At 32.9% G+C, this 22,960-nt stretch overlaps 1 protein-coding gene across 4 annotated transcripts in view; it reads right to left on the bottom strand.

Moving 5' to 3' along the window:
• Positions 1 to 21,931, bottom strand: part of LOC136783439 (lysine-specific demethylase 4A-like) — a 31,832-nt gene extending 9,901 nt beyond the window's left edge. The window contains exons 1-11 of one of the 4 annotated variants that reach the window (XM_066743603.1): positions 21,729 to 21,931; positions 18,158 to 18,954; positions 17,486 to 17,691; positions 17,058 to 17,416; positions 9,180 to 10,466; positions 8,044 to 8,546; positions 7,507 to 7,689; positions 7,113 to 7,412; positions 6,379 to 6,573; positions 5,900 to 6,013; positions 4,794 to 4,886 (exon numbers count right to left, since the gene is read on the bottom strand). In XM_066743603.1, the coding sequence (XP_066599700.1) occupies positions 4,794 to 4,886; positions 5,900 to 6,013; positions 6,379 to 6,573; positions 7,113 to 7,412; positions 7,507 to 7,689; positions 8,044 to 8,546; positions 9,180 to 10,466; positions 17,058 to 17,416; positions 17,486 to 17,691; positions 18,158 to 18,934 (4,017 nt within the window). In that variant the 5' untranslated portion in view covers positions 18,935 to 18,954; positions 21,729 to 21,931. Of the gene's footprint in view, positions 1 to 4,793; positions 4,887 to 5,899; positions 6,014 to 6,378; positions 6,574 to 7,112; positions 7,413 to 7,506; positions 7,690 to 8,043; positions 10,467 to 17,057; positions 17,417 to 17,485; positions 17,692 to 18,157; positions 18,955 to 19,181; positions 19,314 to 19,413; positions 20,046 to 21,728 lie in introns of those variants that run through there. The other 3 variants (XM_066743601.1, XM_066743600.1, XM_066743602.1) reach the window with 3 other exon arrangements.
• Between the last annotated feature and the right edge of the window lie 1,029 nt (positions 21,932 to 22,960).

The following is a 22,960-nucleotide window of genomic DNA, read 5'->3' as shown; positions in this document are numbered from 1 at the left end:
CAAATGAAATATGCAATATAACGAAGCAGCTTTGTACTATGTATAGTTAAAATTTGAAATAAATCGATCATTAATTGTTTCAACTATGTTTCTGCATGGGCGACTTGTTGAAAATGTGTGCCGGGGTTTTTCGAGAAAAACGCATGCGGCACGATGAGATACACAGAGCAAACAGTGTTTATATGTATACCGCGCGCTACGCACAACAGTAGCAGCAAGCGGGCCTACGTTATAGAAGCTTAAATCGCACTATTATCAACAACTCTCTCCGTCCATACAATCTCGCCAAATTACTTGTCATATACTAGAGCATTTTTCAAGCAAGGGAAAGATTTCTTTTAATTTCTAGAGTGGACCCTAACCCCTTAATTAGGATCGAGTTACACTTTATATACTTTATATATGAACATTCGGAATTTGTTCCAAGCCGAAAACCGTAAATAGACAAATATATTCCAAGGGTACAGAGAGCTCATAAATACGCAATGTATCGTTGCTTTAGTCATTAGTTACAAATAAGCTATTATATATAGAGAGTAGAAATTGTATAATCCGGCCTTTTCCTCTCATGGTACAAATGGAGTATCCAATTTTTTTCCACGTAGTAGCTTTCAATCGTTGTCACTAATTTATTCATGCCATAAGGCAGAGAATCTTGCATTTCGTACAGTCAAGTTAAAAGAGATTAGCAACTATAAATTTTCATTTGCAATAATGGCTAGAAAGAGAGAAACGTCCAAGATCTTTGCTTTTCGTGGGAAAATGTAGATCCCACTAAATTATTATCAATATTGTGCAAACGCCAATTTAAAAATACACACTTATTTTCGATAGCAAAACATGTATCTTTCAAGTCTTCTCTCGCACACAGAGCTTCCCTTCCTTTTATCAATTTTACCTGCGCTAACCTTTCAAAAATTTGTAAAAACTAATCCCACACAGCACAGATGACTAAAAGTCATTTATTACAGACATCCTTTAGCCTGCACCATTCGACTAAAAAGACGACTATAAAAGATGAATTTAAGTCACTTGTGCGTGGTGTTACAGCATGGGATATCTTCTGAATAAATAATTGCAATATCTTTTATAATAATGATCTGAATAGCTTCATTGAGACATTACAAGTGATGCTCTAAGAGAGAGGTCCGAATTTTATAATTTTTCTAAAATGCAAGATGGTGGTACCAATATGTTTATAAGAAAACATGTCCTATTCTCTTTTCGAGCAGTTTCTTTCCTAAATTTTTCTGAACCTCCTTCAAATGCTAGGTCAACACTTTCGAATGTGTGTTGACAATTATCCAAGGTATGCGGCGTTATATACAAATATTGATAATATATTTCATCAAAATTATCGCATCATACATTACATCATCTCTCAGGCTTGACGGAAAGTTTAAGTTGATTCTCGAAAAGTTTAATTGCTCCGAGAGAGAAAATAATTTCAGGAAACAATCCCTATACAATATAGTTACCTAATTTGTGCCGCCTGTCATATTAATTCGACCGAAAATCTTGGATTTCAGTAACTCCAAAATTTGCACTTTTGGATTCTCGAAAAATTCGACAAAATACTATATCGTCGAGAGAAATAGAGCCCACAATTACAGATATCTGAGATATATGTGAAAACAAAAATTATTTGTAATTGAATACTTGGAACCAACTTATTTTTAACAAGCAAATGGTTATCGTTCATTCAAAGTCACACCATGTTTGAAACAAAACAAAAATGTATTTTCTTTACACTTTTTAATTTTTCAATAAACAACTGGTTAGTTTGATGGGATAGACATATACTATATTACTCATAGAAGTAGAGTAGATATATAATTTGGTTTAAAGAATACACACAACATTTTTGTCTACATTCATCTCCCAGACACCTACACAGCACAGGCTCTATTCTTTCCGCCAATGATCCGCACTGATGTTGAGACGATTGTTTACTCATTACCGTGCTTCAATAGGTAATCTTTTTGACACCCAAATAATTGTATTATACATGTTTCGATACATATATTATTATCTCTAGCAAATTAAGTTTTGTGATTAAAAATAGTGTAGAGGTACGAAAAAGTCATTATAGAAATCACTTGTATTAACCATTTACGTACTTTCTTAAAATCATTACTTGTCCATTAAAGCAGCGTTATCAGTTTGTTCAACACCCACTCGACGCTAATAGAATATCGTGAAATGAATCAAGTTTAATCCAGCTAATAACGTTCGGACCAAGGATTGGAATAAATATCTTTTATACAAGTTTGTTCCTTAGAATTCCCTACTCTTTCTACGGTTTTCGACTTGGTACTAAATATCACGCGCCCCCGGTATACATTTTTCAACTATTTTATAATCTATGTACACTTTATTATTTTTAATACAATCTTGTATACTGAGACCTGTGCCAATGAATTGTTGACTCATTTAATGTTATAATATAATTATAATTTTTGTATACATATTTATTTATAAGTGAATCAGTATATAACTAGTATCGACATATGCAATAAGTCAGTCAGACATCACCGCGTATTAAAACGCGCACACAATTCTGCATTTACAGGTTTACATTTATTCGCTGCGATTATTATAAATCGTATTTACATAGAGTTTCTTAACATAGGAAGAATCGTCACATAGAATATCATTTCTTTCAATGTAGAAATTAATTCTATTATTATTGTAAAGAATTTTAATATAAAAAATCACATCTAAAATAACACTTCTACGTAAAAATGGTAATGAACGTAAAATTACTAAATTACTCTATTGTACACGCATCTTAGTACACATTAATCTAATTACACCACTGAGTTGCTGCAAGTGACGCTAAAACTTTATACTTGTATGTAAGAGGTAAATAGCATTTTATTTCAAACATATAATTGACTTATAGGCCAAAATAATTAAAAATATGCAACATTTTAAAAACAGTAATTTATCCATCTTCACTGTTGTACATACACACACACACACACACAAAATATTAAGCTTTTGAGACGAGCATTCAGTTTGTGTTATTAAATAAATGTTTTCTCTAATTTATATTATTAAGGTGAAAACATCCCTATTGCGACCATGACCCGACATTGTGACTAGACGTCTTCTCATTTCTACAATTTAAACGAAAGAAGACTGAATATTACCAAATATATATTTTGTATCATTTTAATCAACATTTTCGAGTTCTTATCAAGTTTAAGTAAATTTAATTATTTATTTTATTAGTTACAGTGTGTAAGAGATACAATAGTCGGTATCATTTTAGTAGCAGCAGCTCTGCTTGTATCAACTCTTCTCTCACCTGTGTTATCAAGTAAAATAGATAAATAATATAAAATCCCATGTCGGTAATACTAATAGGATAAAAATTAAGTTTTGTCTGGTCACTAATACGTTTACATTCAGAATACTTTATAGATAGGAAAATAGTTATAGAAAACCTTGACAAAATTATGCAATATAAATAATTTTAGATAAAAACAAAACTATTGTTATTATAGTTGAAATTTTTGAACATTTCAGATATTTGATATAATACATTTAATTATTTTCTATATCAATACTAAAAGTAGGTCACGAATAGGGATAATTACCTTAATTAGAAGAATAAAATGGCTTATGAAGTAGACAGATAATTTTAAAATATCAATATTTTACTCTCAATTTTTGTCCATCATTTTTTTAGTGCCTAACTTGAAATTTGCATTATTCCATTGTTTCAGAAAATCGTGTCAAGTTTCTTTAAACAAATATGTGACACGCAACAGTTATTAAAAACAATTATCAGATATTTGTGTGTTTGTAAGCTTATAGTATTCTGATTAAAATTAGTGTTATCAGAAATGCTGTCAGTATCAAATTTTGAAGTCAAACTATGTTATACATATTTTCTAATGCGCTATCGTTTAAAATTGTCTCACTACAAAAACGGTTTATATTACATAGTTAATTTACATATACGGTAAAATACACACTAATATTTATATATATATATATATATATATATATATATATATTAATGCAGACGTTAGTTTATGTTGATAATGAAACTTTAAATGAATATTATATTGAAATGAAGGATTGCACTGTAATTAATATTGATAATATTAAAAATAAGCAAAAACGAAAATGAACTAGTAAAATCCAATTGCTTCTAATGCATTGAATCGCGTTTGCATTACAAGAAATTTACATAAAATCTTACACATAAGTATATGTAACACGATTGTACGTGTACGTAAAACTTTAAAATATATATAAGTTTACATATATGAATATTTCAGACAAGACTATCTTCGTAATACATTTATATGATACACATAAGTATATTATTTACAGAGCTTGAATACCTTCCGCTTTTTTTACGATGTATTTACAAGAAACAATACAAGAGCTAGAGCTAGAGCTAGAGCTTTTCAATTGCTTAATATTTTGTCAACTTCAGACTCGTCTTCTCTTCCATAAAGATGATATCGGTGCTTCATTTCGGTCGCAACAGACTTTTAGAAATCAATAAAATACATAAGCGTGAAAATAAAAAGAAAAACTACTTTAACAAATATGTCAACTTACTGCTAATAAGTAAAATTACTGAGAATTGAACATTTAAAAAAAAAATAATGAATAAAAGTATATTTATTCAGATAAGTAATTTTCGATTAATCTATGTTTAAAGAAGTTAGTTTACTACATAACGCTACCAAAGGTTTAATAGTTATTTGAGAAATACAGAATTAAGTGTGTACTAAGTTAGTTAGAAAATTATTGGTCAATTAACTCACCAACCGTGATCTCACTCTTTTTGGCATATCTTCGTCTAAACTATAAATTTCGTTTTGCTTTAATGAAAGCTGTGAACCATCTTCAAATCTGACCTAAAAAACAAAAATTATCCCAAATTAAGTAATTCAGAAACACAAATGTTAAATGAAGGAGAATCCGGATAAACCTCTTATCGAAAATTACTCTCGACGCGTACATAAATGATAACTTGAAAAAATGTCCAACGTGTGACATACATATGTACATGTTGTTAAGAAAGTTACCACTGTTCACACAGGTTCAGCTTTACTTGAGCAAAATCGATTTGATATCCTATTGAAAGAAACATTAAGATATATCCTTGTGTAACGGCCTCAGAAAATTTATTTCTCTTTACTTTGTATTTTATAATTATAGGATCAAGAAAATATAACGTTTGATATTTCGGGAGTTATAGAGCAGCTAAAGACACAAATACTCGTAGTCACGACACCGAGTACATTTTTCATGAGACATCCTTCTTTTCAAATAAATTCAAAGAAGAGATAGAGATTTCAATATAGCTTTAATTTTTTTGTAGCGGACGTCGAGAGCTTTTAGAACATTTTATTAATGTATCGCTTGTGTTATTAAGAGGTTTACGGGATATTTTCATGGGAAATTAAAAGAGAAATGGGTGAAAATGTGTGAGCATGCGTAGCGGGTAACGCACACATTCCTCCAGCTAAATTTACACCAGTTTTTTTTTTTTTTATTTGAAATTAGAGTATTTTAAATATCTAATAATATTAAAGTTTACTTTTACGTATCCTTCATCGCAGTTGAATTCAAGATCACGTGTACGTATTTCCGCCGTTTTATGGCACTTTATAAACACTAAAAATGCTCCAAGTTTTTAATTGCTCCATTCAACAAGGTTAATTCATATATTCCCAATCTTTGACAGTTACGAAGGGGTAAATACTTGCTCAAATGGGCTTGGCCCTAGGATAATTCTTAATCGAAATGTCAAACTGGACCTATTTCCACAGTTTCATCCACGTCCACTGACGCGAGAGCCAGAGTCATCAGATTCTTAGGGACTTGTTTATTAGTAGATTATTATTTTTTATATATAGTTACTTACATTATATATTTTACGGGGATTGGGACCCTCAAATATGCCATCATATATTACACCATCAGTCCAGTTTACTTTGACAGCAGCTCCAATCTGTGGTGCGTTCTGAGGACCATAATTCTAAAAAAAGAGTGACATTCAACATTCTGTCCTATCATATAACAGCTACCTAAAACTTTAAAGTCTCCGTCTAATATTATCAGAAATGTATTCATGATTGTTCATAAAAAAATAAGATGGACGTTTAAAAAAAATGTCAACAATTATCAACTTTTACCTATAAGGACTACGAGAAAACAATTTATTAAGTTTTTCTTCTCAGCATCAAGCATTCTATCTAGGGCTTCTAATTGACCCCCCCCCCCCCCCCCCTCCCAAACTTATGAGACACAATTTACACAGAATTATATATGCCATAATTTAATACTCATAAGAATGTAAGTTACCTAATTTTCTGGTACTATACCGTCCACACATATACTTACAATGATGTCTTGAGGATACAAATCGTCGCTAAAGCTGTTATCATCACTAAAAGTAACCATGTAAAATAGCGTGTCGTCGATAGATTCGATTTTGGCCTTATAAAACCTTTTGTTCCGATGTTTTGCCCAAACAATGTCGGTGGGCTGAATTTCGGTCTTTTTGCTCTTCATGTCCCCATGACTATGACATGCGACCTTTAAAATTGAAACAAATGATATTTACGCGAAGGAACCGAAGGTGGCTGTGAATAATGTAATTATAAATTTTCTATTAGAAAAAAAGAAATCGACTATGTGTAAATTTTAACCGTGTTTTTCTCGAAACAAAAGTTTTCCGATTGCTGTCGACAATCTTACGGAACAAGAATCACTTGAATTGTTTGTTTCGGATTGCTAGACAGGTCGCAATTATACCATTGCCATATCCAACTGTATATTTCCTAATGCGTGTATTATATGGTGAGAAAGAATACCCAAAAATTATACATTGTCACAAATTTCGAATGAAAAATATCTTTTGTATAATTTAGGGTGTCAATAATAATATGTAAAACGGCTGAAATCATTGTACTTTTTGGTTGAAGAAAATAAATCATGAAAATAGTCTGAAAACATGGTATTGTATGAGACTACATCATCATTAAACTTGATCCTAATATAATGAAATTAAAACCTGAAGTTATTTATTGAAGTATGAATGCTGATTGTGTGTTTTAAAAAACACTTTTAATTACCTGAAGTTCTTGGGAGTTGTATACTGGTATGGAGAAAGAAGCTCCAGCTACGAGTCCACAAGGAGGATGAAATAATGCGCTGCACTGATCGCATTTAAGACATGCGCCGTTTTGTTGTCCACAATAAATACATTGTTTCTTCAGCATATCGGTCTTAATGGTTAATACATTTATCGGATCTTTATTAATAGAATCCTTAAACGTAACTCCAGGTATCAATAGAGCACACGCTACGTGGGCCCAGAGACCGTCACTGGTACGTTTTACAGCACCTCCGTACATAGGACAAAGGCAACACATCTGAATAAAAACAAAGTGGTCATTACATACGTGATTCGTACGAGGAAAATGGGAGTAGTAAGCTATAATTATACTTATCTGCAATAATACTTACGACTTCAGTTACACCTGCCCGACATTTATCACATGTCCAGTTCCTCAATTCTGTAGGTATTACGGTAATTCCATAACAAGAAGCGTGTACAGTTACATAACACTTTTTACATCGTAAAAGCTTGTCATTCTCTGGTTCGACGGTTTGTTCTTTTGAATTAGCAGCGAAAACGATGGACGGGACCTAAATGCGAATTATATAAAGTTTAGAAAATTTATGGAAACGAAAAAGTTAATTTTTTCCTCTCTTAATAATCCTCTAACTGCGGGCAATGTAGAAATTGTATTAGTTTCTCTCTCTCTCTCTCTCTCTAGTTACACTACTTTTCTACTTGCAGATAAAAATAAGTTGGGATGATTCCAATTACGGTACGTAAAAATATGCTGTTGTAGGATTTTTGTTTAATTAATCAGCACTGATCAAGTCGTTTACATTGTCACATATATACATATACTATTTGTCATGTAAAGAGAAGAAACTGTATCATGATCCGCAAGTAGAGGATTAATAAATATCTTTGAGGATTGTTCTTCTTACCCATATAGGTGAGCTCTCGGGAAGCTCTGTACACTTGCTGTACTTCCAACAAGGTGGCATATATTTCGTATTTCCATTTTTGTTGGAAGCAAAACTTGTGCATATTGCACAGTGAGAATCTTGTGAGCTCCAATAGTTATTGAAAGCCTGTAGTAAGCTTATGTCCGGTGTATTTGGATACAACAATTCCGAAATATGTCCTGGAATTATTAAGGATGAATGCACGCTCGGAGGCGTTTGATCCACTTGCTGATTGATCACAGTTTGATCTTCGGAACTGGAGCTACTGATATTGTTGGAAGTATCTGCAGGAACTTTCTTTTTCCTGGCCGCCACTTTCTTGGATTTTTCCTTAATTTTTCTCTTTGCTGCTGGGTCCTTCACGCTTTTCAAAGGTTTCAAATCTGGTATGTTTTTGGGAATTGATTCTATTGTAGCTTTTCTTGCAAATGGCTTAGAAACGTTTATGCCTTTACCACCTTTACCACCTTTCCCGCCTTTTCCTACATTGAAAGCAGAATCTTGAGTCTCTTCAGTTTTCATGTCAGGATTCATTGAATAATTAATTGCTGATTGAAAATATTTAAAGCTATTGCATTCCGCTCTCTCTACTATACCACTCATGCCATGATTCATTTCTGATTTAGGTAAGCTAAGAACTTTGGTATTGATTAAAGAAGATTTTAGTTGGCATGGTTTAGTTGAAGAATCAATTATACTTATTGTTTCTGCCTGTTGATTGCTGGTTAGATGAACCTGTTTTCTATTTGCTACTGGACTTTTCTCGCTATTAAGAGCTTCATTTTCAGGTACTTTTGACACAATGTAGAGTGAGGGTGAAAAATGGACAGGAGACAATACATTTGTGGATTGCACAAGTCTTTTGTTAGTATCGTTAGGAGCTATAATTGCCAAAGTGTTATGTTCATTTGGAAGTTTAGCAAACTTTGGTACTATAGAACCAGGAACAAAAAACTTTTTATCCGACAATGCCGAAGTGCAAGTTATTTGAGTGTTTCTTTGGTTATTTGTGTTATATGCCTGATTATCCACTATAGACAATGTAGTTGGCTGATTGTTAACTGACTTAACGGGAAGTAATAACGTATTGGAGGACCATATATTTTTTGTCATACCTGTCTGTTTTTTAATGTTGCAAGTTGTTTCTAAGGTTTCGACTTGCTTGCAGTGCAGTACCGAGCTTACGTTATGTCCACTTAAAGGTAATTCTTTATGTAATACTGGTGGTGGCTTATTTAAAATTGAAGAAGCTGGTACAATCAGAGAAGTATTAGCTACTAATTTGCTTTCTTGTGATAATTTCCAAGGTATTTGTTGTGGAAGCGAAAAATTCAATATTGGAGTAACATCTTTTGTAGTACTGTACGTTGTAATTATTGGAGTATCCTGTTGTTTTGACTTGAGTAGGCTAAGCTTAGGTGCCTTCAAAATATCTTTTCTGTTGTAACTTATAGGAGGATTCCCCGTCAATGTGGCACAGCTTTTAGTCAGATTTCCCTTTGTTGTTGTTGTATCATCTTGAATTAACGCTTCGGGTGTTTGACTTTTAATTTCCGTCAGTGAATTGCACTTTAAAGTACTGCAAGTAAGAAGAGATAGCTTGTTGTTGTAGTTTGTACCTTTTGCATTGCCATTCTTTACTCGGCTGCTGTTGCTGCTGTTGCTACTGCTGCTGCTGTTGCTGCTGCTTATTGCTTCTTCCATTACTTCTTCTATTACATTTTCTTCAATTTTCTCTTCGGTATTTGTACCACTTAAGGCTGGGCCACTATTCGTAATGTTCACTACTGTTTTATCTTTAACAGTAGTCATGCTAAACTCATTTCCAACAGCAATAATATTTCCTGGTAAAAGATTGATTTTTCCTGAATTATTAGTCATGCTTTTAACCATAGATTTTTGCGTATGTAATCCTGGCATAGCCATAAGCTTCCGTTGAACCTCAGCATCTGATACATCCAAAGGCTCTTCATAATTGAAAACAGGTACATTGGATTGTTTAGTTTTCTTAGTTTTGCTCAAATGCTTCTGTTTACATTTGTGTTCTGTGTGTTTTGAATGCTTTTTTTTCTTTTTAGCGAAAGAATCACTTGATGAACCCATTAAACTAGAAATCTCAGAATTTTTAGACAAATTCAAAGTCTCTTGTATGTCCCTCAATTGTACCTTTACTTCAGTTTCTAATGCTGAACGCATAAGAGAATCGGTATTATCAATATCAGGTTCTGGTTTGATATTTTCAATTTTAATTCCAGTCTCATCTTTTACCATAGCTAACTTTTTATTAGAAGACTTCTTTGGCTTTTGATCAAGCTTATCCTTTTCTATATTAGTTTTTTTCTTTCTTTTTCTATTCTTCTTGCGATTATATCCATCGTCATATACATTAGCATCTTCAACATCTAAAATTAATAATTTCATTAATACCATTAAACTTAAGGAAAGAAGAAACACTTTACACTGTATAGGTATAAGACCATATTTGAATGGAAGGTTACCACACCCCACACCTACCCCCTGAAAAAATCTAAAACTTTGAAACCTTATTATTGCAAACAATTAATATTTTTGCTCATTCAATAAAATGGTTGAAGTACAAAATGCTGCTGACCAATAGTCCCGAAATAGTTGAAAATCTTATAACATTAATTTATAAGGAAAATGCTTTAAATGAAAAGAAATTGATTAACACAAGTTCGGGCGACGTGCGTGCCCGCCTTTGGGTCACGAAAAAACATATTATACAAACAAAAAAAAGCGAAGTATAATTATAATATTGCGTCTATTCATATTTAACCAGTTAAGCGCGTTTGTATCATGCATATACGCGCGTCATCTCGCTCAATTTAAGTCCGCACACTGTGTATATGACGGGTTATTAAATCTAAATTTGAGACGTTTGACTGGTTAAACTATGTGTTAATGGAACGATAAGAACAAATTTGAAAAATCTCTAAAAAATACTCACTGGATAAATTCGTCGCCGTTGCGAAGATCTTAAAAAGATCTATTAAATGATAATATTGGTTTGACTTTGGCAAAGTGCTAGAAAGAAACCATATGAAGGTCACGACGATAGGTTTTTTTTGAAAATGCAGAGATGTATTTTTTTATTGCATATTTTTATAAATTAACTCAGGAACTTTCCGCAACATACCTGTCATTTCTTAATTTCACAACAATTTGCAAGATATTTTGATTTTTAAAATTATACTTAGGAGAGAGGCTATATATGTGTACGTGTGTCATGTGTGTGTGCATTTTGGAAAATTGATCGGTTACATTTCAGCTAGCTTCAGAGTGTTACTTGACGCGTAACGTTAACAACACAGTGCGCACTCTACACGTCAGCCAAACCCACAGAAGATATATGCAATTTCAAATTATATAATATCTTGTAAATAACTGGATAAAATTCAAATATGAAAAGAAATATTATGCAAGTTCTTATAAAATAGGCTATGAAGATATACAGGGTCTTTTCCTAACAGCGGATCATAGGAGATTCGTGTTAGTTGACTATAGCACTCGGAATGATGGAATCTGAGAGCGCTGATTGATCAATATTATGTAGTGCCAACAGAAAATAGGCCGTTACCAATAGTTGGATACAAAAAATTTGATCCATACGTCATTGTGGTGTGGAGAAGTGTTTACATGCTAATCGTAGCAGAAAGAGGTGTAAAATGGAGAAATGTCAAAAAGATGAGGTTATTAAAGTAAAAATTGAAAATAATGAATAAAACGTACGAATATATTTACACACTTCATTCATTATTTTCAATATTTACTTTAGTAACCTTACCATTTGACATTTCTCCATTTTACACCTCTTTCTGCTACGATTAGCATGTAAACACTTATCCATACCACAATGACGTATGGATCTCATCTTTTGTATCCAATTATTGGTAACGACCTATTTTCTGTTGGCACTACACAATATTGACCAATTAGCGCTCTCAGATTCCATTATTCAAAGTGCTATAGTCAACTAACACGAATCACATATGCTCCGCTGTAGGAAAAGACTCTGTATATACATATGTATATATATACTATATATATATCTAACTGTTAGTTTTTTATATCAGGGCTCAAAAATTTTTTCACTTTTCAGTTGTTTACTAGAGAGCCACTAATAGAAAATTCTTATTAGTGACTAGATTAAATAGCGCTCTGAAAAGTGTAAATACACTTGTAAGCCCTGTTTTGCGCGATGCAATGGTTCACACCAGCAGCCTTCAAGTACGGTTTATAAAGAAATTCTTTTTACGAATGGACTGCAAGTGTGTACGCACCCTTGAATTTTCACCAAACTCTCTAGATAAGTATTCATGAGTTCTCTAAAATCCCCTTTATCAAAGAGAGATCTCTTTTATCCGAACTTGCGTGGAAATTGAAACGAAACCCCGCCAACAGCGAGCGTCCTCACTACGCAATAACATAATATACAAATCATGTGAAAAGTTAAAATTTTTTACCGTTAAAAATATTGTCACAACATTATTTATAATTCAACCAATAAAATGATACCGAATAGAATAAATCAGATATTTTTTAGCTAAGGCCAAATGAAACTATTAAAGTTATATACATGTTTCATATTTTAAACTGCGCTAAAAAATCTATACAATTGATATCATTCAAATTGTTAATTTTTTAAATAATTTTGTAATAATATTCTTACTGATAATGAATTCTTATTGTAAACATTAAAATTTTTCATATGATTTATCGCTTTCTGTGTATTTATTGTATGAAAATTATTCAAGGTGTATGCCTGACCTTGGATAAAAAGTGCGTAAAAAATTATATTCTAGATCCATTAAATAAATTTCCATTACCAGTACTGCAAGGAATAAACTGAAATTGTATCGCGATGTAATATTCCCTCTATTGTGATTACCCGACGTTCTTCAGCATAATAGATGGGAGTCATAGAAGGAGATCGAAATTTTCATCACATCGTAATTTTAATTGCATGTGCATAAATTGTGACGCAATTCTCAGAAGTCAAACTATGTATTTGCATCATCCTGTCCTCTCTCCAATATCCTTCATTGCAAAGGTTTCATGTTTCAAGTATTTTTAAAAAGAGTAAGTAATAAAATAAACAATATAAATTAAATTTATCATACATGTAACTTCTGTACAAAATAACATCACATTTCAGGACCCCAAGATTATAATAAAAATTTAAGTTTGTGATAATTTGATTATCGATTTAACGATAAAGGCCACAATTTATACTTTATATACAATATGGCAGCGAACAGTCACGGGGCATCGACCCAAACGTTGCTCGAAGGAGTATAGGAGATACATTCATGCTCCTTTGACTAACGTCTCTTGGACAGTGCTGTGTTGATGCCGTGCCGTATTATACATATAAATAGACCTTTTTGCAGCACTTCCTAAACTTCCTGCGCAATGGGTCGTTCTTAGATTACTAATAAAGTTCACACTAGCGGCGCTCGCATAATCTTTGCGTCGCGCGAACTGACAATGCAGAGGGCGTTATCAATAAACCGAACTTAAGCTTAGTGCGGTCTTTAGCTGAGATCAGTTATTTCACCTTAATCTTTAATAAAATACTTAGCTCGGCCTTGGTCTTTTAAATAGTTGTTAAGCTGAAATTCGAACTTAGTTCGATTTGTATGATACCGCCGCAAAGATTTAAACTAGTGCCACCAGTAGCAACTTTGTAAGCAGCCTCATAACGACAATTGGTAGTTTTCAGTATCTGCAATATTTAAGAAATGTTTCGTTTATCCTCTAAATGTTTTTATAACGTCAGTTGTCAACAACATAATCGTAAGTTTTTAAGTAATCACTTGTTGAACTCTGCTGCCCCCTCAGCACGTGTACAAAAGAACGAACGGTCATTTTCACATTTCTGAAACATTGCTGGAACATCATAACTACATAATTATGTTCCAGCAATGTTTCAAAAATGTGAAAAAGTCCGTTCGTTCTTTTGCACACGTGCTGTGTGGAAATTGTTTCACGTTCTAAACCTTTAGAGGGCCGGGATTTGAGGTGACATATAAACCTTAGAAAATGGATTAAAAAAATACTTAATACCATGGATTGATTACATAGAAAGGCCGATTAAAAGTTTAGCTAATATATATTGGTTTTCCGACCCTCTACAGGTTAAACAGATTACAAATTTGCCACTAGCGGCGCTCGCGTAATCCTTGAGTCACCAATAATGCTGAAACAGCGGTTATGGGTTTGAAAGCACCCAGTAAGAGCTCTGGATCGCATTTTAGGGATTGATCTGACTTAAGGGGATCCATGACCGAACAATAATTTCAGTCAAGAAAATCAGCTAAACCATTGGAGATACGACTTTTTTACTGAGGAACAAATTTACTCTATTCTGTGGCCGGTATTCATAGTCGTTACTTATATTTAAGTCTGACTTAAAGTATCGGTTATCCTTTTTCACCTAACAGTAATAGAAAAAGATAACCTATGCTTAAGTCGGTCTTAAATCTAAGTAACGACTATGAATACCGGCCTGTGTGCTTAGGAGCGCTACAAGAGTCAATTTTTCAAAATTCGTAAAAAAACAAAACAAAAATATCTTAAGCAATATTTTTTTTCTTTTAAATATTTTTGAAAAAGTGAGACTATAGCGCCCTCTAGCAAACGTCAACGAGTAATTTCATGCCAATAAAAAGCAAATACTCTTAAAAATTTGGAAGTATTCTAGACTGACTTATTTAGCTCTTATATGAAAAAAATTATATTTCTTTTAATTTCTAAAAGAAACCAAGGTTTTAGCACCATCATGCGCCATAAACTAAATATTTTGTTGAACGGGAAATTGTTTATTCCCCTTATATTTTATATTTTCACAATTCAAGTTCTGTCTCGATCGTGGATCCTCTTAATTGTTGATGATTTCTAAAGCAACAAGGCAAACGATTTGTTCGTTTAGATTCTCTTTTACCAATTCCCAATAAGCTCATTTTACCATGTAGAACTTCAAATTTTTTCGAAAATACATGTTTAAATATACAGCAAATTTGGCAATTCTATAAAGCAAATTGAGCATTTTGGATACTGACGAAAAAGATCCTCAAGCTGCATTCGGAGTTGCGTCTAAATCGCTTGTAATATAAAATTTACACGTTACGTTTGTTACAGAATTTAAGTTCCATAAGTGCGTATATGCGTAATTCAGAGTGCAACCCCTTATCGTCAATTCGGGGACCTGCACTAATGCACGCTGAGCGCACGTATCTCTTTTTTGTTTTTATTCATGTGAAAGCAGAAGATAAGAGATACACTCAGTGCACACTAGTGCAGGTACCCGAATTCGCGATTAGTTATACTGTTTATACTTAAAATTAGGGTTAGGAATTATATGCATTTTCCAGCTATTTACCATAGTCACCAATAACAATTTTCTATTAGTGATATAGTAAAGAGCTAAGCAGTATAACAATTTCCGAGCCCTGCTCAAAATAGTATAAATACATACACACGCTAAGTATACTGTAGACGTTTTCAATGGTAGTGCATTTAGTAGAAATGACAGCTTCCCAGTTACTACCGACATACTCAATATGATCGATCGATTTGAAAGAGCCCTAACTGTTTGACTAATCATATCTCATTATTTCAGTAGCAACTCTATAACTACTTTTCTACTGAATGCAATCAATCATGCACAAGCTAGGATGCCATTGGGCATGTTTAGACACCTTAGTGCTATGTAAAAGACAACGTATCATGATTTGTCAAATCGATTGAATTAACCACTTATAATATAGCCGAATTATATAATGTTACCAAGGCGCGTCGGGGTGTCCGAGCATGCCCATTTTCTACACCTGCTTGTTTCTTCTTACTCAGGAGCAAGTGTACTAGAACCGATGAAAAACAAGCAGAAAGTGTGAGAAAATAGCTTCTTAACTTACACATTTAATTTAAAACTATACAATATACGCAACATATCCTACTATTTTGAGTATAAAAGTACAGACAACAGAAACAAACCTTTTAACGAGGCAGTAGTCGAGTATTTCCAAGCTAATGTTTTTGCTACGATTTTATATAGAACCGAATTCACCAACCGAACTAATAAGTGCTGTATCTGCAAACTGAATTAATTTTAAACTTAGTTCGGTTTATAAATTCGGCCCTAAGTTCAAATTTCAGTTTACAAATGATTTAAAATAAAGGCCGGGCTAGTCATTATGTTGAAAGTTAAAGTGAAATAATTTTATCTTAATTAGCCCTTAGTATTTAAATGACTAGTTAAAAATTACATGTATGTTAGAAATGATTGCTATGTTTTAGTTGATTACCCATCCTTTTGATAATATCTAAAACATGAAAATTTTGCAATAACCGAAGTCTGAAAACAATGAAAGATGCGCAATCTGCAAAAGTAATATGACTTCCAAGTATTATGTTAGTCCCCATGCATATGAGGTCACAATAGCAACTTAAAGTAAATTTCGTTTCTCCACTATCAATCCTGTGCACTATTCTGAGGAACTACCAACTGTCAAAATGCCTTAACGCAATTCCTATCACATCGTTATACTGCGTTCGATGCGACGCTAACAGTTAATATAGTAGTTCCTCATTAATTATCCAGCTTGTTTGACCAATAATGGAAACTTATTAAGGGATTGTCAGGATACGATTTTTTACGCACCTTTTATCTTAACTCAAGCGTAGGCCTTGAATTATCCTTGCACAATAGGTTTCCCAAAAAAACCCATACGCCATATGAAACAATGAAATTATTACAAAATTAATTTATTATCATTAAAAATAATATTGCTGAACTATTTACCATTTAACGAATAGAACGATACCAAACATAAATATAAAAACGATATTTTTAGCTCGTTTAAGATATAAAACTTAAGATTACCAGTCTTATTTTCTAGTTTTAAGATTTTTTCAGGAGGGGTTAAAATCCCCAAACTGCCCCTTCAAATAAGGCCTTGATAGCGGCCTACCCATTTCTCCAGCTTTTAACCATATATCTTCTAGAACTTCGAGCTGCTCTTCATCAGGAGGAGGAGGAACTTCCTCTTCTAGTTCCAGATCTTGTAATACTTTTTTGACTTCAGGTGGAATATCTGTACGTCTTACTAATTCATCCATGTCCACATCTGCATTTGCTGCCAATACATTTTTCTTCTTGTGAATTCTGTGCCTTTTATTTTTGGGTACTGCACTCAAGTAGCTTTGTGGCAATTGTCCATTACTGCTGCTGCTACATAATAGGTCCATTTGAGAGGGTAAAGGGGCAGCAGTTTGCCTTGGATCTTCAGGATGAGGTCCAATGTCTTCTCCTCGTAGCCACAACTCATATCTACAATATTTTAGAACATTAGTAAAAGTGGCATTAAGTTTAAGTAATTGACATGCTTCATTTTATTACCGTTCAGGCTGAAAACGTTTTACGAATGTATCCATAGATATCTTCACCATATCCTTGCTACACGTACACTGAGTAGCTCTTTTGCCATATTCTACCCATCGTGGTGCAGCAAAATTAGTTGATTCTGCACAGTTAAATCCATGATTAAAGCCTGCGTGATAACCATATGGAAAGGTTATCATTATTTCTCCAGCTTCTTGTGTAATCTAATAAAATGAAATCTTTAGTATTAATAAGATCCTACCATCTCAAACATTCCATGCAGTACGTAACATATAGACTGTTGGGATTCAATAAATATTACTGAGATTGGATAAGTGAGACTCAAGTTGGAAGCACATGAACCTGCATTTCTTGTTGAATTAGCTTTCTTTATTGTCAAAAACCTACAAAGAGTAATATGCATACAGCTGCAAACTGAACATATGGCATCATTATAGACCCTTGCAACTTCAGCAATCGGATCAAGTATGAAATCTACTTCCATAGAATGCCAGCTTTAGATAACTAACAGATTCTTATTATTTAGATAAATTATAAAATTCTGGTATTCTAAAATTACAAAAATTTCAAACAAGGAATGTAACTTCTACAATTGATATTAAATGTACTGTCTCTTAAGGTCCCACTTATCTAAGTTTGATAGCAATACTACAATAGTTTTTTACTTACTTTGTTGCAAGGTATGGAATATTGTCTCAACATCTGTGGTGAAATCAAAGACATTTTGTGTCTTAAAAATGCCTGGCAGCTTTGATAACTTGATGGGAAAAACCCATTTGCCAATCTTTCCAACCTTCTCCCATGCTCGGGAGGTATTGCATACCATGTTTTTGGGGCTCCAAAGTGTAAATAATTAATAGAATATAGATCCATGTCTTCGGTATGCCATGCAAATGTAGTTTTCCACATGCCAAAATATAAATAAGCTGTATTTACACCGTCAATTGATATTCCATAATCTTTATTAACGTAATCAAGAATTGTTCCAAGGTGATTGATGTTCCACTCTTTCACCTCTGGGTCAGTTAAGGAGCCTGACACATCAGCGCCATATATCGGAGCCACATATGTTATATTTTTCCAATATTTTCTTTCTAGATCTTCATAATCAAAATGACGTGGGGTTGCATAACGCTCAGAATTGGCTAATTTGCTGTATTCCTTCACCGTCATTGACCGTTTTTGAATATTAATTTGTTGGTACAATCCTTGCTTGCCTGTAACTACTTGACAAATTGGGGCTGGTATAACCAAATCTAAATCTTCTAAATTATATCCTTTTTTGCGTGGTACCCATTCCGGTGGTGGGATAACCTTAGCTAAACCAGCTTTATGAGCTCCTTTACTTTCCATGTGTTCAACATATTTACTAAAATCTTTAAATTCCTCATATGTTGGTCTAAAGACCTGTATACGAGGAGCTCCTCTTGACGGATTGCTGACCATGGTTTATCAATTTATTATTTCTGTAAAGGACAAAAAACTTTATAAATGTTGTTATTGAACAACTTAAGTATATCCTGTCTATTTTTATTTAACTCCATAACAATTCTTAAGCTGTTTCTTGATGTGTGTTACATTCAAATAAAATTAATGATGCAATATTTGAGAAACCTAACATATAAACTAAAATTTAAATGTTTTTTTAAATTCACGGTCAGAATTGAAAATATTAAATTTAAGAAAATCTTACTGAGTAACTTCGATCTCGGATAAAAACAATGAAATTTTCAACTATCTAACGTCGATCATTGTTGTACATTTTGACAATAGTATTGATACTTTAAAAGTTTCGAATAAATGCAGAAATTATGTAAAAATATCTCTGAAAAAAGTTAAGGATAATTAAACAATGCTCGTGTAAACGTACTGTTTTAAGTAAATGAAATTAGGTAAACAGCATATACACAAAATGGATGATATACCTTCGGCACCGACGAGAGATTCCTAATGACAGCCAGTCTTACGGGAATTTTGTTTGGAGAAAAATATATTGCTATACAACAGCGCCCTCTCCTCTGTCTTACCGTCGATAAGATAGAACAACTCCGGGATTCCGTGATGTGGGTAAATCAAAAATCATAGAAAGCTACTTTTCTTGATCGAAAGTATTTAGTCAGGGTATTAAAACTTTCACAAATTAGAGCTAGTTAGTAACCTAAAAAACTGATGCCAAAGAAGCATTTTTCATGTCAGGTAGATGGTAACTTTTATACGAAAAACATCATTTTTCAGATATTTCTGTTACTTTAACAACAAAGGCTGTATTTACATCGAGCGATTTTAAAGTTAGGTCAGAATCGGGTAAAAGTCAATATTCCATTAATAGAAATATTCAGAATCAAACTCAAACAGTTATTTCCATTGGTGAAACGTTGATTCTAATCCTATTCGAACTCGATTTCAACCTATCATGAAAACAGCCGATTATCGAAATCAGTATCTGCAATTTCAGCCTAACGATATAAAAATTTGTCGATAGTCACAAAGTTGCCTTTTAAGTTTTACACCGATGTATATAATACAATAAAAGCAGGTAAGTCTCACAACATAACGATAAAACATTTTTTAAATATAAATTTTGATTCGCGGTGTTTTAGATTTTAGCCCGTTATGGTGTAGTAAGGGCTGCGTGCATACCGTTAGGCCAACGAAAGCCCAACACCCCAACCTTGGATTACGGTCTCAGCCAGGTATAAGTATTAGAATTGTTCTCCCGTAACCAATTTTCTGATAAGACGTCTAGAATCTTTTTCTTCTGGAGAGAATTAAATATTGCATAAAAAAGTTTCTATACATTTTTTCATAGATTTCATATTTTTTGAGATACTGCCCTGGCAACAAAATAGATTATCTTTACGTCATTATGATTAAAAATCTAGTTTTTTTAATGTTATTTGGACCAATTTTGCTACTGAGGTTCTGACAAATGCATTAACGGGAATCCGTATACCGACATTACAGAGCAAAAACTATTTCGCATGCAGCTTCGTTATTTGTTGACGGATTGTAAAGTTATTACAGGTTTTTGGAAATGCCAGAAGCTTATCTACTAAGTTACGTTAAGACAATTAACAAAAAATGAAAAAAAATTTTTGTTTAAATAAATAAATTAACATTATTGAGAAACAACAATTAAATCGCAAAATCCCCCAACGTACTTTACTAGATAATGTTCATACGTTTCAAAAAGTCCACATAAATGCAAATCCGTCAAGAAATGACGATGCTGCATGCGAAATAAATAATGGAAGAATTTCCTGTTCGGGAAGTCGCTAACACGAAATTCTTCCATTATTTATTTCGCATGCAGCATCGTCATTTCTTGACGGATTTGCATTTATGTGGGCTTTTTGGAAACGTATGAACATTATCTAGTAAGGTACGTTGGGGGATTTTGCGATTTAATTGTTGTTTCTCAATAATGTTAATTTATTTATTTAAACAAAAATTTTTTTTCATTTTTTGTTAATTGTCTTAACGTAACTTAGTAGATAAGCTTCTGGCATTTCCAAAAACCTGTAATAACTTTACAATCCGTCAACAAATGACGACGTTGCATGCGAAATAGTTTTCGCCCTGTAATGTCGGTATACGGATTCCCGTTAAGAGGAACACTCTATGTAATTGATCAAAAAAATCAATTTTTTTTTTAACGTCCCCCCAAATAGTGTGTATACTGTGTATACACAGAATATGTGATTGTGTTTTGACTATAAAAGAGCAATTTCTGGCAATTCTGAAAGTATCTTCATATTTACGGTAAAGCAGTATAAAAATTACAAGAAATAGATAACTATTTGTTACCGACAAAATATGTCAGTCATATAGAGTAAGTCAATCTTACCGTGCGAGCGAGCAAAACGGTGGAAAGACATGCGAATTACCGATAATCTTCGAATCCTATATTTTGGAAGAAAAAATTCCCAGGGCTGTCTGTCTTTAGTAACAGCTTATCGGTGCCTTTGTTAAAATAGTCAAACTTAAAATGAAATTGTTAAAAATTTGATGATTATGAAGTAAAATGCTTCCAATAACATTTTCCAGGAATTTTTAAAAAATATAATCGACTCTCGAATAGCTACTTTACATTCATTTGTTGTTTGATACACCGTACTATTATAATGCAACATTCAACAACAAATCTCAGTCACGCACTAATCCGATAAACACACTTTCAGCATCGAATGGCACACAAAATTGAAAATAACTCAAGAAAAGATTGTAACGAATCATTCACCTTTCTGTATAAATATCATTTTCACTAATCGTGTACAAACTAAAGAACTGACACATGTAATACTGACTTTCTGTGGACCAAACGATTATCTCGTCGACGACGACATAACAAACACACTATTGTGCACGTAAGCGCAGGCCGCAGAGCCGCAGAAGCGCCTGTAAAATAAAGCCCGTTCTAATACAGATTACAGCGTTGCCAAGTTCGCCATTTTGTACATATACGTAGTATGTACGGGTGTTTCTCTCTAACGGCGTCATATTGTAGAAGATTCGTGTTAGTTGATTATAGCATTCGGAATGGTGTAATCCAAGAACCCTGATTGGTCAATATCGTATAGTGCCAACTTAAAATAGGCCATTACCAATAGTTGTTTAGGAAAAAAGAGACCTATCCGCCATTTTGGCGTGGAGAAGTGTTTACTACATACATACAGCCAGTACTGAAAACCTATATTTTACGTGACATACATTGTAGAGTTTTAGTGCTGGCAGTTAAAAAATAAACACAGCCCTTGTAAAATTAGGGAAACTCGCCCTTAAGAATTTTCATCAGGGATACTAGTCTAATAGACTGCAGTAACTGCAGTCCAGTCTAGAGGCTATAATTAATTAAAACGAAAAATATATATAACTAATTTCTTTTAATCTATTAATAAAAGTAAGTTCCTTATTAAGTAATGTTTATTAATCATGCGTTCTTGTCTAATTTTTAAAGTTATAAGTTAAAGCAATAGACTTTAAATAGATGTGTTGATGAAATTATCAAAGTTATAAATATCACTAATAATTTGATGTTATGCATCTTTTTCAATATAAATTTTGACATAATAATAAAATTTAATAGCATAGAAGTTATAAAACATTTTATACGCTAAAATATTTATTATTTTAAATCACTTATAAAATTATTTCTATTGTTGCAACAGATGAATCATATTCAAAATATTCTACGTATTGCAAATTTCCATCAAATTAAAACCATGATGTTTAGTACAAAGGCAGAACTACCATCTAGCGTTTTAATATTTGTGGATAAGCAAACCATTGTTGGCTGGCATCCTGAACCATATTTTCCATATGAATATTCTCTACCAATATCTGAAGAAAAAGCAGCTGAAACAAATTTATTGTTCAAATCAAACCATACTCACAATACCTTTTATAAAAAAAAGCCAATAATTATTGTTGAAGAACTAGCTAAAATGACATTTACTACAAAACATAGATGGT

The sequence above is a fragment of the Prorops nasuta genome, unplaced genomic scaffold, assembly GCF_024137725.1.
Source record: "Prorops nasuta isolate Cenicafe-Biocafe unplaced genomic scaffold, Cenicafe_Pnas_1.2 PNAS00033, whole genome shotgun sequence".
NCBI classification, from domain to species: domain Eukaryota; kingdom Metazoa; phylum Arthropoda; class Insecta; order Hymenoptera; family Bethylidae; genus Prorops; species Prorops nasuta.
This window is presented reverse-complemented; position numbering and strand designations above follow the sequence as displayed.